This window comes from Opisthocomus hoazin, chromosome W (assembly GCF_030867145.1).
Source record: "Opisthocomus hoazin isolate bOpiHoa1 chromosome W, bOpiHoa1.hap1, whole genome shotgun sequence".
Taxonomy (NCBI): domain Eukaryota; kingdom Metazoa; phylum Chordata; class Aves; order Opisthocomiformes; family Opisthocomidae; genus Opisthocomus; species Opisthocomus hoazin.
Window position 1 is genome coordinate 45,304,082 of NC_134453.1, and position 20,611 is coordinate 45,324,692.

General features: G+C 40.3%; 1 protein-coding gene across 4 annotated transcripts in view; it reads right to left on the minus strand.

The window, feature by feature from the left end:
* Positions 1–236: 236 nt before the first annotated feature.
* Positions 237–20,611, minus strand: part of LOC142365623 (small glutamine-rich tetratricopeptide repeat-containing protein beta-like) — a 145,692-nt gene continuing 125,317 nt past the window's right edge. For all 4 annotated transcript variants that reach the window (XM_075446600.1, XM_075446601.1, XM_075446598.1 and 1 more), the window contains 7 exons: positions 17,405–17,504; positions 14,955–15,059; positions 13,415–13,553; positions 13,265–13,327; positions 11,274–11,311; positions 10,948–11,031; positions 237–9,462 (listed from right to left, as the gene is read on the minus strand). In XM_075446600.1, coding sequence (XP_075302715.1) covers positions 9,351–9,462; positions 10,948–11,031; positions 11,274–11,311; positions 13,265–13,327; positions 13,415–13,553; positions 14,955–15,059; positions 17,405–17,504 — 641 coding nt within the window. In that variant the 3' untranslated portion in view covers positions 237–9,350. The remainder of the gene's footprint in view (positions 9,463–10,947; positions 11,032–11,273; positions 11,312–13,264; positions 13,328–13,414; positions 13,554–14,954; positions 15,060–17,404; positions 17,505–20,611) is intronic.

Below are 20,611 nucleotides of genomic sequence, written 5' to 3' on the forward strand. Positions count from 1 at the left end.
AATTCCGGCAGGCTTTTCTGCGCCGCCTTTTCCAACGCTGATACAGTGGAACCCATACTGCTGATATTCACGCCCCCCCGGCATGCCGTGGATCCGCTCCTGCCTCTCTCGGGCAGCCCAGCTTACCTCGCCGGTCGGCAGTCCCCTGCCTTCTTCGGCTATGATATCACATCGGGGTCACCACAATGCTGAGTTTCAGCATCCATGCAGGGACAGGAATGACTCTCACACATTGATACAAAGCACAGCCGATTCCCGATTTATTGGTCTGCTTGCATGGTTATATACATTTTTCATATCTGCACACCCGATCACGCTTATTCGGATAGGCTACAGACATAAATCACGCGCTGTTCACGCACCCCATATTCCCTTATGATTGGTAACTATGCACTAGCGCCAATAGCAACAGGCCGCCTCCACGTCCTTGAACACATCTTGTTTTTGCTAACCCACATCATGTTTATTCTTAGCTGTCCTTTCCAGCGGCCTGTCCAGCTATGCTAACTGTTTCGCTTAAGCGGCCTAGTCATGCTAACTCTCAAACTACATCGACCCCAACAATTTATAATCTATTTTCAAGGTAAACTGATGCGTGTTGAAGGAGATGTAACCATACAGTAATAAGAGGTAGGAGAGATACAGAAATGGTAGTCAAGTTGCACTTTGCCAGTATGACTATCCGTAGCCTTCAAACAGTGTATGAAGATTTTTTTCGAAGTTGCAGACTTAGTTCTTTCTCATTATGAATGAGTGATTTTATTTTGTACTTGTTACAAAACCAGAAGTGCAACTGAAACAATTTCTACACTGAATATTTCATTAGCTGTTTTTCTGATCAGGCATAGTTAGAAGAATATATTTCCATAGAAGCAGGTTACAGGAGTTTACAATTTGAGTGTAAAACATTTTCTTTTCTAACAACTATCACACTTATATGCTGATGGAACAGTAATGATACAAAACCAATTAGGTGTTAAATGCGTATTTTTTCAATTGAATGATAAACTGAAATTGACCTTAAATTAAAGCAGTATTTACTGGTATTGTTGTTTACCACTTGATCTAGCAGGATGAAAAAATTTAGTGCAAAATAAAGTGCAGTTATTACACAGGAAAAGATTCCTTCCTTACCCTGTGATTAAGACATATCACATGACTCTGTGAAACAATCTAGCCTATTTAAGGTAAAATAGATTTTAGCATAAATGATCTTTCTGTTCCTAGCTTCAGTGGAAAAGCGTGTAATGATAGCTCCTATTATTGGTGTCACTGTTTTTTATTTAGGCTATAAAGCTCTTTCTTTTAATATACAAGAAACAAAGAATGTTTACAAGTTAAGTACTGTGCCAGTTGTAGCAAATTCCTAAAGGGTTAGCTTAATGCCATCAACATTTTACTAAATACTCTGGTTACATATGATCTGTACTGGAGTAACACCTAAACATGACAATAGCATAGCATGCAAAATGAAAGTTACGGTTCTATAAAGATTATTTCAATAATAATTTTCAGATAACTAACCAATGCTTCATTCCATTTAACCTTGGGGATAGTTGTCCCATAAATACAGTAAGCTATAGGGCTTGTACTTGACAGTACAACTTCTACAGCCAGTCTTTGAATATTACCATATTCTGCAGTTCTTAAGGAACTCTCAAGATGTTCTTGACACTCTTTCTGTTTTGAAGGAGAAAGGTAACCGACTGCATGAAGATTGCTGTCTGTATTGGGTCTGGCTGGGATGGCGTGAACTTTCCCCATAGCAGCCCTCAGTGCTGTGCTGTGTATCGGTAGCTAGAAAGGTGTTGATGATAACACGCCAGTGTTTTGGCTACTGCTGAGCAGTGCTCCCGCAGCATCAAGGCTGTCTCTCCAATATCCTCCCTCACCCCTGAAGACCAGTAGGCTGGGGGTGGGCAAGATCCCAGTCAAAACCAGCACATTCAGCAAAGAACTTGGAGGAAGGAGTGAGAGAATTCAGACAGGAAGCGGAAACTACCCAACCCCTGACCTCAGCAGAACTTTGAGACACGAGGAAAGATTACAGCTGCCAGCCAGGTGAGCGGATTGCTGCCTGGCTGCTCCGATGCTGGGATAACGGGGCTGATAGCAACTGGAAGGGAAGGAAGCCCAACAGCTGGGATCCCTTGCTAGAAACCAGGGAATTGAGAGAGGACTTGGAAGAGACAGCAATTTGCAGTCTCTGGAGATGGCTCCTCTCAAGTGTGAAGGCAAGATACCCATTCAAGGAAGATCTTGTGAAATCCCCAGGAAAGTGGACTACCGCAGATGAAGGCATCCAGTATCTGAGAGAATTAGTGGTGCTGGAAGTCATCTGCAGTGATCTAGACAACGTTGAGTTCTCCAAAGATTCAGAGGATGTCCTGTGCATATGGGCCATGTGGAGGAAGGGGGGGTCCAAAATGCCCCAGCGTCATATTCTAACAGCTTGGCAGCGATATATTGCCCGGATATGGATACACCAACTGTGGAGAAAGTGTCTTCTTGGCTCCAAAACTTTGAAGAAAATCTCTACCTCCTCATCCCTACAGGCCAGCACCTCGGCTGTCAGGGGCACCCCACAGTCAGTCCCCTCCTGCCTGGGTCAGAGGGAAAGGGAGCCCCAGGCGCATGCCACGTGGCACACTCTGGCTCTTCCTGCATGACCAGGAGGAGGATATGAGGAATTAGGATGGTGAATCCACGTTTAATCTGGAAGCCCATGTACACAACCTGAGAGGGAAGACAGCTGTTAAGAAGGGGCCACCCAAAAAGGCTGTCAGTGTAGTTGCTGTTGAGACACAAGAAGGCAATCAGCGATCTCCCAGACATAGAAGGACTGAGACCACCTCCCTTGATCCTGGTGAGGTGACTTCTGGTCTGCCACGGCAAGGGTCAGACAGTGCATATTCTGACCAGGAACAAGAATAGAGGGTCCCTGCCTTCGGCCAGGAGAAGGAAAAGGATGACCGGGTATCCTGGACTGTGTGGATTCCATGGCCTGGCACATCAGACCCACAGAAGTATAAGGCTTTGGTAGACACTGGTGCACAGTATATGCTGATACCATCAGGGTATAGGGGCACAGAAATCATCTGGATCTCTGGAGTGACAGGGGGATGCCAAGAATTCTCTGTACTGGAGGCTGAGGTGAGCTTGACAGGGCACAAGTGGGAAAAGCACCCCGTTGTGACTGGCCCAGAGGCCCCTTGTATCCTTGACATAGACCACCTCAGGAGGGTACTTCAAGGACCCAAAGGGGTACCAATGGGCTTTTGGTGTGGCCACTGTGAACATAGAGAAGATCAAACAGCTCTCTACCCTGCCTGGCCCCTGGGAAGATTCCTTTGTTGTGGGATTGCTGTGAGTTCAAGAACAGCAGGTGCCAGTTGCTGCCAGGGCAGTACACTGGCAGCAATACTGCATGAACTGGGACTCCCTGGCTCCCATCCATGAGGTGATTCATCAACTGGAGAGCCAAGGAGAGTGATCAGCAAGACTTACTCACCCTTTAATAGTCCCATATGGCCAGTGCAAAAGTCTGATGGAGAGTGGAGGTTAACAGTAGACTATTGTGGCCTGAACGAAGTGACGCCACCACCGAGTGCTGCTGTACCAGACGTGCTAGAGCTCCAGTTTGAACTGGAGTCCAAGGCAGCCAAGTGGTATGCCACAATTGACATTGCAATGCATTTTTTTTTTTAAGTCCTTTGGCAGCAGAGTGCAGGTCACAGTTTGCTTTCACGTGGAGGGGTGTCCAACACACCTGGAATCAACTGCCCCAGGGGGGTGGAAGCACAGTGCTACCATTTGTCACGGACTGATCCAAACTGCACAAAACAGGGTGATGCCCCTGAACATCTGCAATACATTGATGACATCATCAATGTAGGGCAACAAGGCAGAAGAAGTGTTTGGGAACGGGAAAAGAGTAATTCAGATTCTTCTGAAAGCTGGCTTTGCCATAAAATGAAGCAAGGTCAAGGGACCTGCGCAGGAGACTCAGTTCTTGGGAATAAAATGGCAGGATGGATGCCATCATGTCCCTATGGATGTGATCAACAAGATAGCAACTATGTGTCCACCAGCTAACAAGAAAGAAACACAAGCTTTCCTGGGCCTTGTGGGATTCTGGAGAATGCATATTCCAGGTTATAGTCAGCTTGTGAGCCCTCTCTATCGAGTAACCCAAAAGAACTACTTTGAGTGGGGCCTTCAGCAACAACAAGCCTTTGAGCAGATGACACAGGAGATAGCTCGTGCGGTAGCTCTGGGGCCTGTCCAGACAGGACCAGCTGTGCAAAATGAACACTACACTGAAGCTGGGGAGCATGGTCTCACCTGGAGCCTCTGGCAGAAAACATCAGGAGAAATCCGAGGTCGACCTCTAGGGTTTTGGAGCCGGGGGTTTCGAGGATCAGAAGCCCACTACACCCCAACTGAAAAAGAGATACTAGCAGCACATGAGGGGGTTCGAGCCGCTTCAGAAGTTGTTGGTACAGAAGCATATCTCCTCTTGGCACCACAGTTGCCTGTGCTACACTGGATATTCAAAGGAAATGATGCTACGCATATGGCAACCAGTGCTACATGGAGTAAGTGGGTAGCATTGATCATGCAACAGGCTCAACTGGGGAAACCCAATTGCCCAGGAATCCTGGAAGAGATCATGGACTGTCCAGATGGCAGAGGTTTTGGAGCATCGCCTGAGGTGGCGGCTTGTGCCCAAGAGGCACCACCATATAATGAGTTATCAGATGATGAAAGGCGTTATGCTTTGTTTACTGATGGATCCTGTTGTGTTGTAGGAAACCATCGGAAGCGGAAAGCTGCTGTATGGAGTCCCACACAACAAGTCATTGAAGCCATTGAAGGAGAAGGTGAGTCAAGTCAGTTTACAGAAGTGAAAGCCATCCAACTAGCCCTAGAGATTGCTAAACAAGGAAAGTGGCCAGTCCTCTATACTGACTCCTGGATGGTGGCTAATGCCCTATGGGGGTGGCTACAGCAGTGGAACATGACCAATTGGCAGCACAGGGGTAAACCCATCTGGGCTGCTGCTGCATTGTGCAGGACATCGCTGTCCAGGTAGGAAACATGGCTCTAAAGGTACATCATGCAGATGCTCATGTGCCCAAAAGCTGTGCCACGGAAGAACATCGGAACAATGAATAGGTAGACAAGGCTGTCAGAATTGAAGTAGCTCAGGTGGACCTGGACTGGGAGCATAAGGGTGAGCTATTTGTAGCTCGATGGGCCCACGAAATATCAGGACATCTAGAGAGAGATGCAACATACAGATGGGCTCATGATCGAGAGATGGACCTGACCATGAAGGCAATCACACAGGTCATCCATGAATGTGAACATGTGCTGCAATCAAGTGAGCCACATGAGTAAAGTCTCCCTGGAAGAGAGGGTGGTGGCTGGGTTTTCAATATGGCATGGCCTGGCAAATTGACTGTTGGTCCACTGCCATGAACACACCATGGCAAGCGCTACACGCTCACCATGGTGGAAGCCAGTACTGGTTGGCTAGAAACATACCCTGTAAACCATGCCACTGCCTGAAACATCATCTTAGGCCTTGAATGGCAAATTTTGTGGCAACATGGTACCCCAGAAAAAATTGAATCAGACAATGGGACTCATATGCAAAATAACCTCATAAACTCCTGGGCTAAGAAACATGGCATTTAGTGGGTGTATCACATCCCCTATCACCCACAAGCCTCTGGAAAGACTAAGAGATATAATGAACTGTTAAAGACTATGTTGACAGCATTGGGCAATGGGGCATGGAAGCACTGGGATACAAATTTAGCAGAAGCCACTTGGCTGGTTAACACCAGAGGATCTGCTAACCGTCCTAGTCCTGCCCAAACAAAACCCCTACATACTGAGGGAGCAGATAAGGTCCCTGTAGTGCACATAGGGAAGTGGCTGGGGAAGGCAATGCGGATTGCTCCTCCTTTGGGAAAAGGTGAGCCCATTCATGGGATTGTCTTTGCTCAAGGATCGGGTGTACTTGGTGGGTAATGCAGAAGGATAGGGAGACCTGGTGTGTGCCTCAAGGAGGTTTAACCTTGGGGGAAAAATAATCTGTGATGTGAGGTGTATGTTATAGGAATTAATGTAGCAGGGATGACCTGAACTGATGAAGCGTCAGCTTCGCAAGGAACCGGGTGAGTGCAACGATGACCCAAACCAAGCCGGTGTTAGTGCCCAACAACTGAACATGCTGCTGTTTCTGTCCTGAGTGCCCATCTTAGATGGGGCCCAAGTCACAGCCTGTTCTTATGAAAATTTGGAGGAGTGGAGGAAGCCCATGAAATGGGAGAATAATGTCTATCTGTTAAAGGACAGGGGATGGTAATTAATGAGAATGTATAAATCTGTATGTTGGTTATAAAGATGGTTTAAGTATGTAGTGTAAATTGTAAGTGTTGATAAGAAAGGATTTCAGTAATGAGAATTAGATACAATGGGATGGTTAGAAGATACATAAATGTATCAAATTATTTGGGACTTGAGCATGATGCAAATGATATGGAATAAGGGGTGGAGATTGTATTGGTTCTGGCTGGGATGGAGTTAACTTCCCCCATAGCAGCCCTCATAGTGCTGTGTTTTGTATTGGTAGCTAGAAAGGTGTTGATAACACACCAGTGTGTTGGCTGCTGTTGAGCAGTGCTCCACAGCATCAAGGCTGCCTCTCCAAACCCCCGCCCCCCCACAAAGACCAGTAGGCTGGGGGTGGGCAAGATCTTGGGAGGGGACATAGCCAGGACAGCTGACCCAAACTGACCAAAGGGATATTCCATACCATATGACCTCATGCTCAGCAATAAAAACTAAGAGAAAGGAAGAGGAAGGGGGGGGGGCATTGGTTATTAAGGTGTTTGTCTTCTGGAGAAACTGTTAAGCATACTGAGGCCCTACTTCATAGGAAGTGGCTGGACATCGCCTGCTGATGAGAAGTAGAGAATAAATCTTTTGTTTTCCTTTGCTTTCATGCATGGCTTTTGCTTTATTAAACTGCCTTTATCTTGACCCACGAGTTCTTTTCATCTTATTTTCTACCCCCTGTCCTGCTGAGGAGGGGGAGTGATAGGCTTGGTGGGCACCTGGCATCCAGCCAAGGTCAACCCACTACACTGTCACACAGTAAGGATAAATTGAGTGTTGACAGATCTTGCAGTGCTGTCCAATCCACTCTGGATTTATTGGTTCCTCTTATCAAAGCTAGTAGTGAGCAGTTGAAAATATGAAAGCGAGAACTAAGAATAAACATGAAGTTTAATAGGAGATATGCTAGGAGCAATACTTCTCTCCTGACACAACACACCACTCCAAGCAATGTTTGTACAGTAGTTGTAGCCCACCTATAGCCTTCATCAATCTTTCTTTTAAATGGTATTCTGTCCTATTAAATGTGACTGAACTTAAATATCAGTTTTCTTGAATGGATTATATTCAGAATTGGGACAACCTCTGAAAGAAGATCATGTTAGGGATTTTCTTCTTTGTCATCAGATGTTAAGTCAGAAGCTGTTATTTGGAAATATATTTAATATAAAGCCTAAGTAGCTCTACAGCCTCAAAAAGGCAGCTACAGCATATACAGAGAATTTTTAAAAAAAACAAATACATTTTAATGCTGTGTGTAGGCAAGCTCTATTGAATAAAGTATGAAATGCCTTACAGTTTTTAAGTTGCTCTATTAAGCTCTAACTCTTTATTTAACAGATGGTTATATAGATTTACTATTTTTGTGTTTTCTCCAATTCTTTTCATTTCTCCTTGGATCCCGCTGCATTTTCCCCCCCTGTGTTAGTAGAAGATGACTCATACAATAGATGCACAACTAGCATTTGTTACAGTCAAGTGCCTGACTTATCCCCAAATTTTGCATTTGCTTCTACTCAAGGTGCTCTTTTTTTGAGCACAAGATGAATTAGATATAATGTCTGAGGTGCAGGAGTTCCTGTGTATTTCTCCATTTGGCAGTCTCTATTGTTACTCCACATACTTTCTCGAGTCTAACTGGCCAGCAGAGGTCACTTTGTCTTAGGCATCAAATTAGTTTTGATACACAAATTGTGAATTGGGAGTGTTAAGAACCTCCCTGGAGTAAAAACAAGTGTACCTTGTAGCAGAAAGCAGTGTGAACAGTAAGCAGAATAAAAAAAAAGGTAACATAATAAAAAAACAGAAAATCAGTGGTCTGTGAAAGAGTAAGATTAGCTGAGCAAGAAAAGCCAGGGTAGGAAGATAAATGCTGTAGACTGGAAAAATCTTTAACTTGGCCATATAACCATCACTTAAGATAGATATGTGTAATGAAGCTTTAAAAAAAAATCCTTAATTGTTTAAGCCAGTGATTTGCCACACAAGAATAGAAAGAGAATCCTTCTTTCTAAGGCAGTTATTTTTTGATAAATTTTCAGCACTAATTTTTTGTACAATCATACGATCAGTTTCAGCTTATTACAGTTAAGAATTTTAAGTTTATATTAAATACTGCATACATATGGAATGTAATACAGTTTGCCGTGCCTAGGAAAACAGTGTCATAATGCTGACCTCCAAGGCTACCATCATGAACTGTGGGTAGACATGGCAGTAGAAAAGCCTAAAACTTCTTAATAATCTTTCCTTTCCCAAGCCAATTCTATTTTGGTTTCTGCGTATTATCCTACTCAGGATTAGTGTCTTCTCTTTCTGTACAATTTGTGGCACTCCTTCATATGCAATCATCTCCCTCTCTCCTGCCAAATGAAGTTGAACAGTATTTCATGTTACTAATGACAGTCCCTCCACAGGCTTAAGGAAACAGACTTTTCAGGCATTAGTTTTAAGTACATTCTATACTCCAACACTGATTTATGCTCATTATAGAAGGGCACATCAGATGAGCCTATTATTTCAATAGCATATTTGACAAGGAGTACAGCCCTAACGATTTTTACCATAAGAATAATGTGCCTTTTACACTAGGATTTTAGAATTAAGCTGTTATGCAAGATCAGACTACTAGAAAACTCCTCCCCACTCAATAGCCCTGGAGATCAATCTAATGCACATACTGAAAATGACTTGTATGTAGGGATTTTAATAGACCACTTAATCTATTTAGTGTATTCATTTTCAGAGTAACTATAAATAAATGATATGTTCCAAGTTATGTGCAATAGATCTGTTTAACAGATTTATTCTTGTTTGCAAACATGCACAAAGAATTTTCCGTCTTCTGTTCAAGCAGAAGTTACAGTGGTGCTTTTGCTACTAACTATGGTATGCATTTTGGGGTTATATACCATTCCAATTCACATGCCTCCTTTAAGTCAGGAATGCTCTTCAGTGCTGCCACTGAAAGATCTGCTCCGGATATGATTTCTCAGTTGCTCTATGAGCTCTGGATTCTGCTGCTGTATCTGTTGTGCAAACTGCTGCCCCCTGTGTTGAACAGTTTGTAGTAAAATCAACAAGTGGAAAAAAAACCTGACAAGCAGCATTTGTAAGAAAACAGGATATCCTAATATAACTGAAAGCTGCATTATATGAAAGTTAAGACTAAAGATATCTTGATTAAGACTATACAGAAAGATAGCTGTAGTATTATCACTTTATCTAGTTAAAGTCTCTCCAAACAGGATTATCATCAGGTCCTCATTTTCATTCTTTAGGACCATTACTTCTACTTGATAGCATGGAGGAAAAAGTATTATCTTATTTGCTAAAACTAAAATTTTGCAACAAATCTGCTCCAGTGATTTGTTCCCTTCTTTTTGAGAGGATCCATTCTAGTTGTTTAAGATGACTACTCTTATAGTTGAAGTTTTATTTTTTTCCAGAAATACAGTATGCAGCTGCCAACTTGTATGGCTAACAAGATGTCATTAGTAGAAAGCAAGCATACAATTACACCTGTATGACTGAAGTAATGACAGATCCATCTCCATAACAGTTGTAGCTTAAAAGTAAAATTAATAGGTGAGATTAATTCTACATAAAAGATAAGCATAACCCTGGTTTACTAGAAAAACCAAGTAAAACATATTACTTCATGAATAGCCTGGCATGGCATTCTCTGTAACTTCTGCATTTTGCCCAAATAGCAAATTATCAAGACTCCTTTAAACCACAGTGCAGGTTGAAGGAAAGCCACCATTTTCATAGATCTAGGCATAGCACGTGATTTTTGTGAATACAGTCCTTGATTTTGTGGGGGCACATTCCCGTCTGTGACGTGAATTATAAATTACTTTTGCCCTGAAGGGGCAAAACTTAAAAATAGTTTTAAACAGGCTAGAACGCTGAAATAAAGTAAAATTGTATGCCTGTTAAGAAGTCTTGCCATATAAGCAAATTGCATGTTTTTGTGCAGACTCTTCGAGATGGATTATCATTATTATATTATGAAAGACTTGGGTCCTGGTTTTTGTAAAACCTATTCCTCTCCTTATTATACTGAGTTCCCTGAAGCCTTCCTAGTCCAAATGGAGGGATGCCAGAGCATGGTCAGTCAGAAGTCAACTTTGGAACTTGTTGAAACCTGTGCTAAATAAATCCGTAACTTTTCTAACTAGTGTCTGGGATATCTGGTAATAAATTGATCAGTACAATTTGAAAGCACACGTAGGATTACCTAAAGATTTATAGGAACATTATAATGGTTTAAAGTAACATTTCTAATAACTGGCATTTAGAAAGTAAACAGTGTATGAAAACCAGAAAGTGAAACTGAGCACACAGTTCAGTCATTCCAGTTGATGGAAGTGTAGAAAGGAAACAAGATAGTGGAAAATAAGACTTCAAGTTCTCAGTTTTACTAATGATCACATATACAATGGGGACAGGCCACAGTAGAATTGACTTGATGGTGCACAATGATGCTTCTACAAATGTAACCGTTAAAACTGTGCAATTCAAAACACTTACGCATGGATCAGGCTGGACAAATCTGACAAGCCACCAACACCTGCAGCAGGGCCACCAATGGCGTTTGACATCATCCCTGACATCCTGAAACAGTTAGCACAGTGTTAGCATTGGGGTATGCAGGTACTTTTACAATAAGCAATAAACTGTAGTTCTTTGTTGAATTGCTGGGAGGAAATAAGCTGCAAGAGGAAGAAACTGCAGTAGTTCTATTTACAGTAAGCAAAAATAAAATTAGGTTTTCAGGAATACAGTACTATCCACCTTTTCTCTTATTCAAACCCCTAAAGACATTTGTTTCAATGGTACTCTATTTTAATACTTACAATTGTTGAACTTGAGGATTCTGCATTAAGCTTGCTGCCTAGAATAGACAATATATAGCTGAAATTACAACACATTTACTACTGGGGTATCACTGAGGAAAATGTGAAAAAAAAAAAAAGAAAAACCCACAAGGTGTATTCTGTGTTTTATTACAAAATTAAGCTAAGTTTATGTGCACAGAGATGTATGGTCCCCAGCAAAAAGAATTTTTACAGGAAAGTATTTCAAGGATATGAAGCTGAGACAATTTGTTACATGTTAGATAACAAATACCTGTTACAGATTCAGACATGAAAAATATGACAGCAAGTTATTAAACATAAAAACCCAGTACCAGAAAACTTAAAAAAAAATAACTTAAGACTTCCAAGGACAAAGGTTTTCTATTGGGCTTTTTGGAGAAAGGTCTGTATTTTGTTGATTCCCAGCCTGGATAAATCAGTTTTGCAACTATTATTACTAGTGGGTATAAACTGTTAAGATTATGGCCACAAAATATTGCAGAGTAAACCAGTGTGGACTTACTTTGTACCATGGTTTTGTGGTAACATATATCTTCTGTGTTAACTTGCATATCTTCTTACATTGTAGTAAGCATGAGGTTATTTAAATTTCTCATTCATAAGGTACCTCAAAATTATACTGTTTGCCATAGTGTAAGGGTGTATATGGACAGATACTATCAAACAAACCAGGTAATGGTTTAAAGTTAGTAATTCCTATAGAAAGTAGTGTCTGCATGAATATAAGACCAATAGGCACAATGCAGTATCTGCGCATTCACTATCTTATTAAAGGTACTACAAAAACCAGACATATACAGTATTAATTTTATCGATTGATATATTTTCATACAACCTCTCAAAAGTAAATCAACTGTTTTCTCTAGTCTACAGTTGGATATAAAATGCCAAATTTGGGTCAATTCTGTGGGAAGTATAGGATTTTTTTCTCTCTTCCATCAGTAACAAGTCTGATCTAGGTTAGGGGCCCAAAATGGAGAAATAACTTTCTCAAGGTCAGACAGTGAGTCAATTATTTCCTTAAAAACAATACAAAGCAAAAAAACACACCACAGGAAAATAATTAATTAATTCCTGTCTGAATGCCCTGTTTTCTATTCACTTGACTGTGCATCTTCCGGAAATGATGCAAAAATCCTTTCCCTATAGTGAGCTCCATACTGAAGAGTACATCTTTGTCTCTAAACAGATGCAGACTGTCTGAATAAGTCACGTGGGCATTGAAGTGGTACATGGAGTTCTAGTGCTATTTAATCACTAATAACATCAGAGAACTTGTTCACTTCTTCCTTGCCTACCATCTCTGTTATTTGGACCACAACATCAGACCAGATATATTGATCTCTCTTGCATGCAGTGCATTTCCACGCTGAAGCACTGGTTAAAATGCCCTGTCCTAATGAAGCTACCAGAGAGGTAGTAAAGTTTTAACTGAGTTCTCAAAGGAAATAAGTATTTTTTACTTTTTTTTCTCCAAATTATCTTTTCAAAGTTAATTCATACAATGTGGCTAAGAAAATCATGCATGGAAAAAAAACTACTGAGGGACAAAACCACAATTTGCTATTGTACTGGAAGTAAAGGAAAGCACTGTGTGTTTGCTATTCACTTAAGAGGTGATTTCTTTGTATTCATTGTTAACTGCTATGCAGAGAACAGAAAAGATATTTTCACCATGCTGTTGACAAGAGTTTTGCTATTCATGTAATCTATAAAAACAGCAAAGCTAATTTATGCATGTTTTCGTTCATAAGTAGGATAAAATCAATTGGAAATAAGACAGGCATTATAGGAGATTTATGCTTCACCTGGTTTGAGTGTAAAATGACTTAGGAAAGTTTAAATTCAGCATAATGAAACCATTGCCATTATAATAAGCATTAAAATCACTTGTGTTATTAAACAAGAGTTGTTCTTAAAACTTCAGTTTTAAAAACAATATAATGTAAAGCTTGAAATATACTCACCATACTAATAAAGGCAGGATTGTTTATCAAGCTTGCCATGTCAAAACTCAGTCCAGTTCCAGTCTACAAAAAAATTACAATTGAAGATAAGTTTACCTACAAAATCCCAGTTAAAACTATCGTAAATAAGTAGATGCAGAGCTAACTTACAGGACTGGACACGTCTCTTAGCTTCTGTTCTGCTATTTTCAAATTTGACTTATAAGAGTCATTTTCCGGATCAAGATCCAGTGCTTTTTGATAACTTGTAACTGCTTCTTCATATTTATTCACTGAGGTCAGAGCCAACCTAATGTGAAATAAAGAAATCCCGAGTAGAACATAAATGACCATCAAAAGATAATGATACATTTTCTAAGTAAAACAGTATCTCAGAACTAATTTTTAGCTTGAGCACTAAGTTAAAGCAAGTTTTGCTATTGTACTAATACTGCTTAGTGTAAGCCCTTATTTTTGCAGAACAGATGAAGCCTCAAGAACTCATCTTGCACTGTCTGTTCCATATACATGCAAGTTTCATTAAAAACTATTTGGAATCATCAAGTGATTTAGTGATTTAGTCTGTATTTGAGAGCACACGCTGTATACAGCATCTATGTCTTTTTGCAAAAGCTCAGGAATTCCTCTAAATGTTTCCTCCAGTCCTTTTGATCCAAGAGATTATTCACAAGGGTACATGGGTAAGTAGAGTGAAGATACTGCAGCTTCAAGAAACCAAATACTGGAACCACAAATTTCAGCATGTGGTGGTTTAACCTGGCAGCCGGCAACTAAGCACTAGACAGCCACTCGCTCACCCCTCCCCTCCACTTCCCCCCTAGTGGGATGGGGAGGAGAAATGGACAAAAGGTAAAACTTGTGAGTTGAGATAAAAACAATTTAATAAGACAACGAAGGAAATACTACTACTGAATATGCAAAACAAGCTATACACAATACAATTTTCTCACTGCCCATCGACCAATTGTGTAGCCAGTCCCTGAGCAGCGATTGCGGAACCTGCGGGTTTCCCAGAGCTCACAAATTTTGCCAAACTACCAATTTCGCAGAACTTGACAAAATTACAAAAAAAGACTGAACTCACGGAAAAAAAGAGGAATTCCTGCCCCCTGGCCAACCCCCATTCACAAACTGAACATGACGTCCACGGTATGGAATATTTCCATTGGCCAGCTTGGCTATCTGTCTGGCTATGCTCCTTCCCAGCTCCTGCACACCTGCTCATTAGCTGAACATGGGAGACTGGAAAAAGTCCTTGATTTCATAGCAACAACTGAAAACATCAATGTTATCAACATTGTTCTTGTACTAAATCCAAAACACAGCAGCTACTGGCAGGGGAATTAACTCTATCCCAGTCGAAACCAGAACAATTACTCATAACTAGATAGAAGGTAGAAAAATACAGTATGACTTGCTAAACTAAATTTGCAAAGTTAAAGTTTCTTTCTTGCATATAAACTCAAAGAAAAAAAAAGTAAACTGACAAAATCTGATATGAAAATGCGGAGATCAACTACCTATATAAAACTTAAAGCTGACAGCCTGATAAGGTCATCTTCAGAAAATTGCTACACTTTCAGAACAAGAATATCAGCTAAGCAAAACAACATAGTTCCACTTATTTCAGAAAATCTATGGTGATTTACACTTGGGTCTTCAGCATTTACTCAGATTTGTACTCACTTACCCCATTCTCCCATATGCTTTACTGTACTTTGGATCTATTGCTATGGCTTGCTCACAATCCTTTATTGCTTCACTGTAGTTGTTGAGCTCACTTTGAGCAGCAGCCCTAAGAGGAAGAGGGGAGGGAAGGGACAGAGCTTTGTAAAAAAAGCCCCACCAATAACAGCAAAAAAACCCAAACAAAAACCAGCTTAGATATTCACATATCCATGACTAACTTCAGACTTGTTTAATCTTACTGACTTTTCATTCACTATTTAGGCAATGCCTCAGCTTTCCTCAAGTAAGCAGGACAAGCAAATGTTGTGAATTAATTATGTGCTTAAGTGCATTGCTAGAGTAGGACTTTGGAGAACACAAGCTGACCTTTGAAGACATAAAGGATAAATAATTCTAAGGAACTCTTTTAGATCTAGCATATGACTATGCACAAAATACATCACAAAACCTATTACAAGAAGTGAAACTAGTAGTAGTTTAAATAGAAGTATTTTATACAATTGCACTTTTCCAGTAAGAAGTATAGTTTTATTGCCACTCAATGGAATGCTGTGATTTTTCCCTGAAAAAAAAAATGAAGTAAAAGACTTGCAGGCAACTCATGCTTTCAGGTAAATCAGGATAGCATTTCTCAACAATCTTGGAATTACTAAATTAAAATTGCATCTCTGTACCAGAGAAATACTAAATGTTGCGGACATTAATACAATAAGACTAAAGACTTGCCCAAATTAAAAAGGACATTGGAACAGATTAGTACTCAAAGTTTTATCTGCTTAAAAGGCCTCAAAACACTCTAATTTGTTCTTCTTTGATTAAAAAACTATAGTAGAAATTACAATATTTCCATTGCATAAAGCATTTTTCATTTTTATTAGGAATGCTAGATGCTACAGTCATCACTGCATTCAATCCTTTCTCCTGTGAAAACCTCCGAATTGCATGTTTTTTCTAAACTTGATTAAAATCTCTTCTGAATGAGACTACTTGTATCTTTTAAATATTCAGGCTACTTAACAGTTGTCCAACTCCACAGATGCCAGTGAAGATGTATGGATAAAAATTGGGGACAATGCTTAGTCTCATATGTGTTTGAACAGAAAATGTTTTTTCCATGTTTACAAAAAAATTATATGGCCAGTTAAAACTTCCAAGGTCATCTCAGCTCTCTTTTTTTCCACTGCTGCGAGTAAAAAGCAATATTGTTGAAGGCAATAATTCTCCATTGCTTCCATACTAGCTTAAGTAAGAGAAGAATAAGGCTTATGTTTATTCGTATACCACATCATCCTCAAAACTCCAAGCAACAGCCTGTCTTCTTTTAAATAACTTTGTACAATACCGTGCTCACTGACATCAAGCTTCATTTTGGTCCTCACAAATGTAATATGTGATGATGTAGCACACAGTGAATTATTTCCACTCTTTTGCCAATTACAGATTTGGTGCTTAAGCCCATTCAGTGAATTTGGGAGGCTTTTGAATCAGGACTTATATTACCATTTGATACCTAAAATTACATATGTGGTCAGTTTTCTCAAGGAAAATAGACAATTTACACTTCAAACTACTGTTTTAAAGACATACAATATTAGTAAACTGTGCATTCCCTTTCTCTCTATGCTTGCCATGAAACACTGAATCATTCAGTTTTATTTATCACAAACTAAACTCGAAGTAATGGAAGCACAGCTCCAAAAATTGAAAAATCCACTGGGTACAGTGCCACAAGGCCAGATTGACCGCACTTAATTTAGTAAATCCTTCTGGTAACAGAGGCACTGAAAAGTGTAGAGCAGAGGGGCTCTAGAGGCAGACCAGTTCCAGTAGGGCTCATACACTATAGTGCCTTTGTTCTTATGCTGGTCTTCAGAGCAGTATACTGAAAGAGCATACTGCTGCTACTGGGATAACATGCCCTTCCAGACTTTCTCTGGTCCCATGTCAGTACTATGGTGAAGAATTGATTATACAATGAAACTACAACAGTCTTGTCATTTTTCAAAAGGTCATGCATAAAAATATTGAGTATTTATACAATACTTGAAATCTCCAAAATGGTATACCCACACTGATGATATTTTTTCCAGGGAAAGTAAATACTAGAGGAGATAGAGATGGCAGCTGAGTCAACTAGAACACCGGAAAAAAGGCTCTTACTACTCTCAACAGACTGGAAACCACAGCCTAAGTTATAATTTAATACAGACATCCTAACTCACAAAAACCTGATCTCAAGGTGTTACAAATAATTTTAAAGCCCATATTACACCTTTAACTAATACAGATATTCTGAATTAGCTCATTTTTCCTTTAAATCTGTTACAAATTTAACATGACAAATTTCAGAATAGTGGGTTTTTTCTAGCCTCATGTTTTGATCTACTTCACAATTTATCTTTAAAATGTTCATTAAGTTTGGGAATGAAAATTGTATATTATTTTGTTTACCTGTTGCAGTAATAGACTGCATTGTTTGGATCCAGTTCTATAGCCCTAGTATAACAATCCACTGCAGCACCATAATTTTCTTCTTTCATATGATTGTTACCTAAAAAAAATTATAAAAAGCTCTTAAGCAGTTAAAAGATACAGTTCTATGTTTGAAATAAACACAGCAGCCACATTATAACATCTATATAAGGCAGTTATGAGTGTACTTTTTTGAGATACATTCTTTTAAATGAAATTGGCATGGAATAATGCAAATAAAAATATCTAGTACGTCTGTAAAGTTTATTATGTACATTGTAGTCCACCACACAAACCTTCCCCTTCTCATCTTGCTATTTCACACTTCCCAGATAGTTTCTGCTGTTAAGCAAAGATCACTTTGTTGAGAAGCGTAATTGTAATCACAGTTCTACTCTAATATAGATTCATCAGTCTTAACTATCTTTGCAAGCCTCGTTATCCAATAGGTTATACGTCAATTCCTTTTGGTCTCATCTTCTCACATCCCAGTCTTGTTTAAAATCTTTATCAATAATCTGGACAATGGGATCAAGTGCATCATCAGTAAGTTTGCAGATGACTCCAAGTTGGGAAGGAGTGTCAATCTGCTTGAGGGTAGGAAGGCTCTGCAGAGGGATCTGGACAGGCTGGATTGATGGGCCAAGGCCAACTGTATGAGGTTCAACAAGGCCAAATGCCGGGTCCTGCACTTGGGTCACAACAACCCCATGCAACACTACAGGCTTGGGGAAGAGTGGCTGGAAAGCTGCCTGGAAGAAAAGGACCTGGGTGTGTTGGTGGGCTGAACATGAGCCAGCAGTGTGCCCAGGTGGCCAAGAAGGCCAACGGCATCCTGGCTTGTATCAGGAATAGTGTGGCCAGCAGGAGGAGGGAGGTGATTGTGTCCCTGTACTCGGCACTGGTGAGGCCGCACCTGGAGTACTGTGTTCACTTTTGGGCCCCTCACTACAAGAAGGACATTGAGGTGCTGGAGCATGTCCAGAGAAGGGCAACGAGGCTGGTGAAGGGTCTAGAGAACAAGTCCTATAAGGAGCAGCTGAGGGAGCTGGGGCTGTTTAGTCTGGAGAAGAAGAGGCTGAGGGGAGACCTTATTGCTCTCTCTACAACTACCTGAAGGGAGGTTGTAGCGAGGTGGGTGTTGGTCTCTTCTCCCAGGTAACTATCGATATGATGAGAGGCAATGGCCTGAAGTTGCATCAGGGGAGGTTTAGATTGGATATTAGGAAAAATTACTGAAAGAGTGGTCAGACATTGGAATAGGCTGCCCAGGGAGGTGGTGGAGTCCCCATCTCTGGAGGTGTTCAAAAAACATGTAGATGTGGTACTTCGGGATATGGTTTAGTAGGCATGGTGGTGTTGGGTTGACGGTTGGACTTGATGATCTTAGAGGTCTTTTCCAACCTTAATCATTCTATGATCTCCCAACAACTTGCCTGTAACTACCCATATAACATGGAAAATCAAACAAAAGCAAAACCGAGCACATAAGCCCTACTTCTGTGTTGTCACATAATTCATTCATTAAAATAATGAAAAGCACATACAGCATGGGCAATCTAAAATTATTCAGAGGTAAAATTTCTCACCTTTATAGCTCAGAACTTCTGCTCTACAATGAAGTTCCATATTTCATATTTTTTAAGCCTAGTACAGTGAAAAAACTAGAAAAATACAACTTTTCTACAGAAAGAAATTCCTTGAGTAAGGTCTTTCAAAACAAAAGATATCTTACACATTCTTTCCTCCCCAACACAGGGAAGTCCTGGTAGTTTCTTTCTTTCCTCATGACAGAATAGTAGAGAAAAAGTCCTAGTTCAGAGTGCCCAAGCTCAGCGTTGTCCCTGGTCCTACCACTATGGATCCTTGGCCTGCTAGATCCTACAGAAGCCTTGGTGCCTTCAGCAATGTCAAGAAATTGTCAGGAAAATTATAGACTTTCACTGACTTCCTTGTATTTTGAAAAAATATTTCAACTTTTTCCAAAAATAAGCAAGAGAATGGATAGGTCAACAGGTTACTACAGATGTATAAAACTGCATAAGCAAAGGCTGGAAAATTTCAGTCAGTGCAGCATTTTATCTCTGCTAGAAAGCAAGAGGCTGTGGAGCAAGCAGTTCTAGGAGCCAGTACTAAATGAAAACAACTATACTTCCACTTATTTGTGAACATGGAGAGCTTAATAAACAAAATGAGATTTAAGTAACTAAGTATCATCAACATGGTACAAAATCACCTCTTCACAACAGTGATATACTAGACTGTAATTACAGTCAGCAATCCCCGCCAGCGAGAAGGCAAACTGAAACTGCAATTGCATGTATACCTTCAAAATATATACAGAATGTACAGAATATATACAGAATGTAACCATATCTGCCTCATTTTTACAAGCACACCATCTAGACATCTTTCCTTTGATCTGAGATAAAGGTCTGCACACTAAATCCTATTCTCAGTCAAAAAACTTGCAAGTTAGCTTAACAAGATCGCAGCAGTTAATATTTCTCTAAAACAAAACTCCTATCAATGATTATCAAAGTTAGAATTTCTGATACTGCTCTGAACCAAAGACGACCTGTGATACAGGGCTAAGTTGGAGTGAGTATCAATGGATACCATTCTTGTTCTCTCTCTCCAGCTCAAAACTGGCTAAAGGAAAACAGAAAAATAGCTACACCTAGTATTTCTGCTGAGATTAAGCAATCTGGGACAAAAGGAAAAGCTACTTTAATATTTTAAAACGAGACAAAAATTCCTTAGGAAAAAAAAGAAACAAATAGTTGTAATTTTGAATGTGTGTCCTCTATAAAAAAAATACTACCTATAGTTATAATTTATACTGTGGTAATACCCAGCTCTTTTTAGGATTTAGCCACAGTTACACTATTCAAACCTGCACACAATCTGTGCTCTACATAGCTTACATAAAGCCGAAGTGTCAAGTGATAGGCATGTAAATTCAAGTATTTATTAGTCACAGAATCACAGAATCACAGAATGATAGGGGTTGGAAGGGTCCTCTGTGGGTCATCTAGTCCAACCCCCTTGCCAAATCAGGGTCACCTAGAGCAGGCTGCACAGGACCGGGATCAGGCAGGTTTTGAATATCTCCAGAGGAGACTCCACAACCTCCCTGGGCAGCCTGTTCCAGTGCTCCGTCACCCTCAAAGTCAAGTTCTTCCT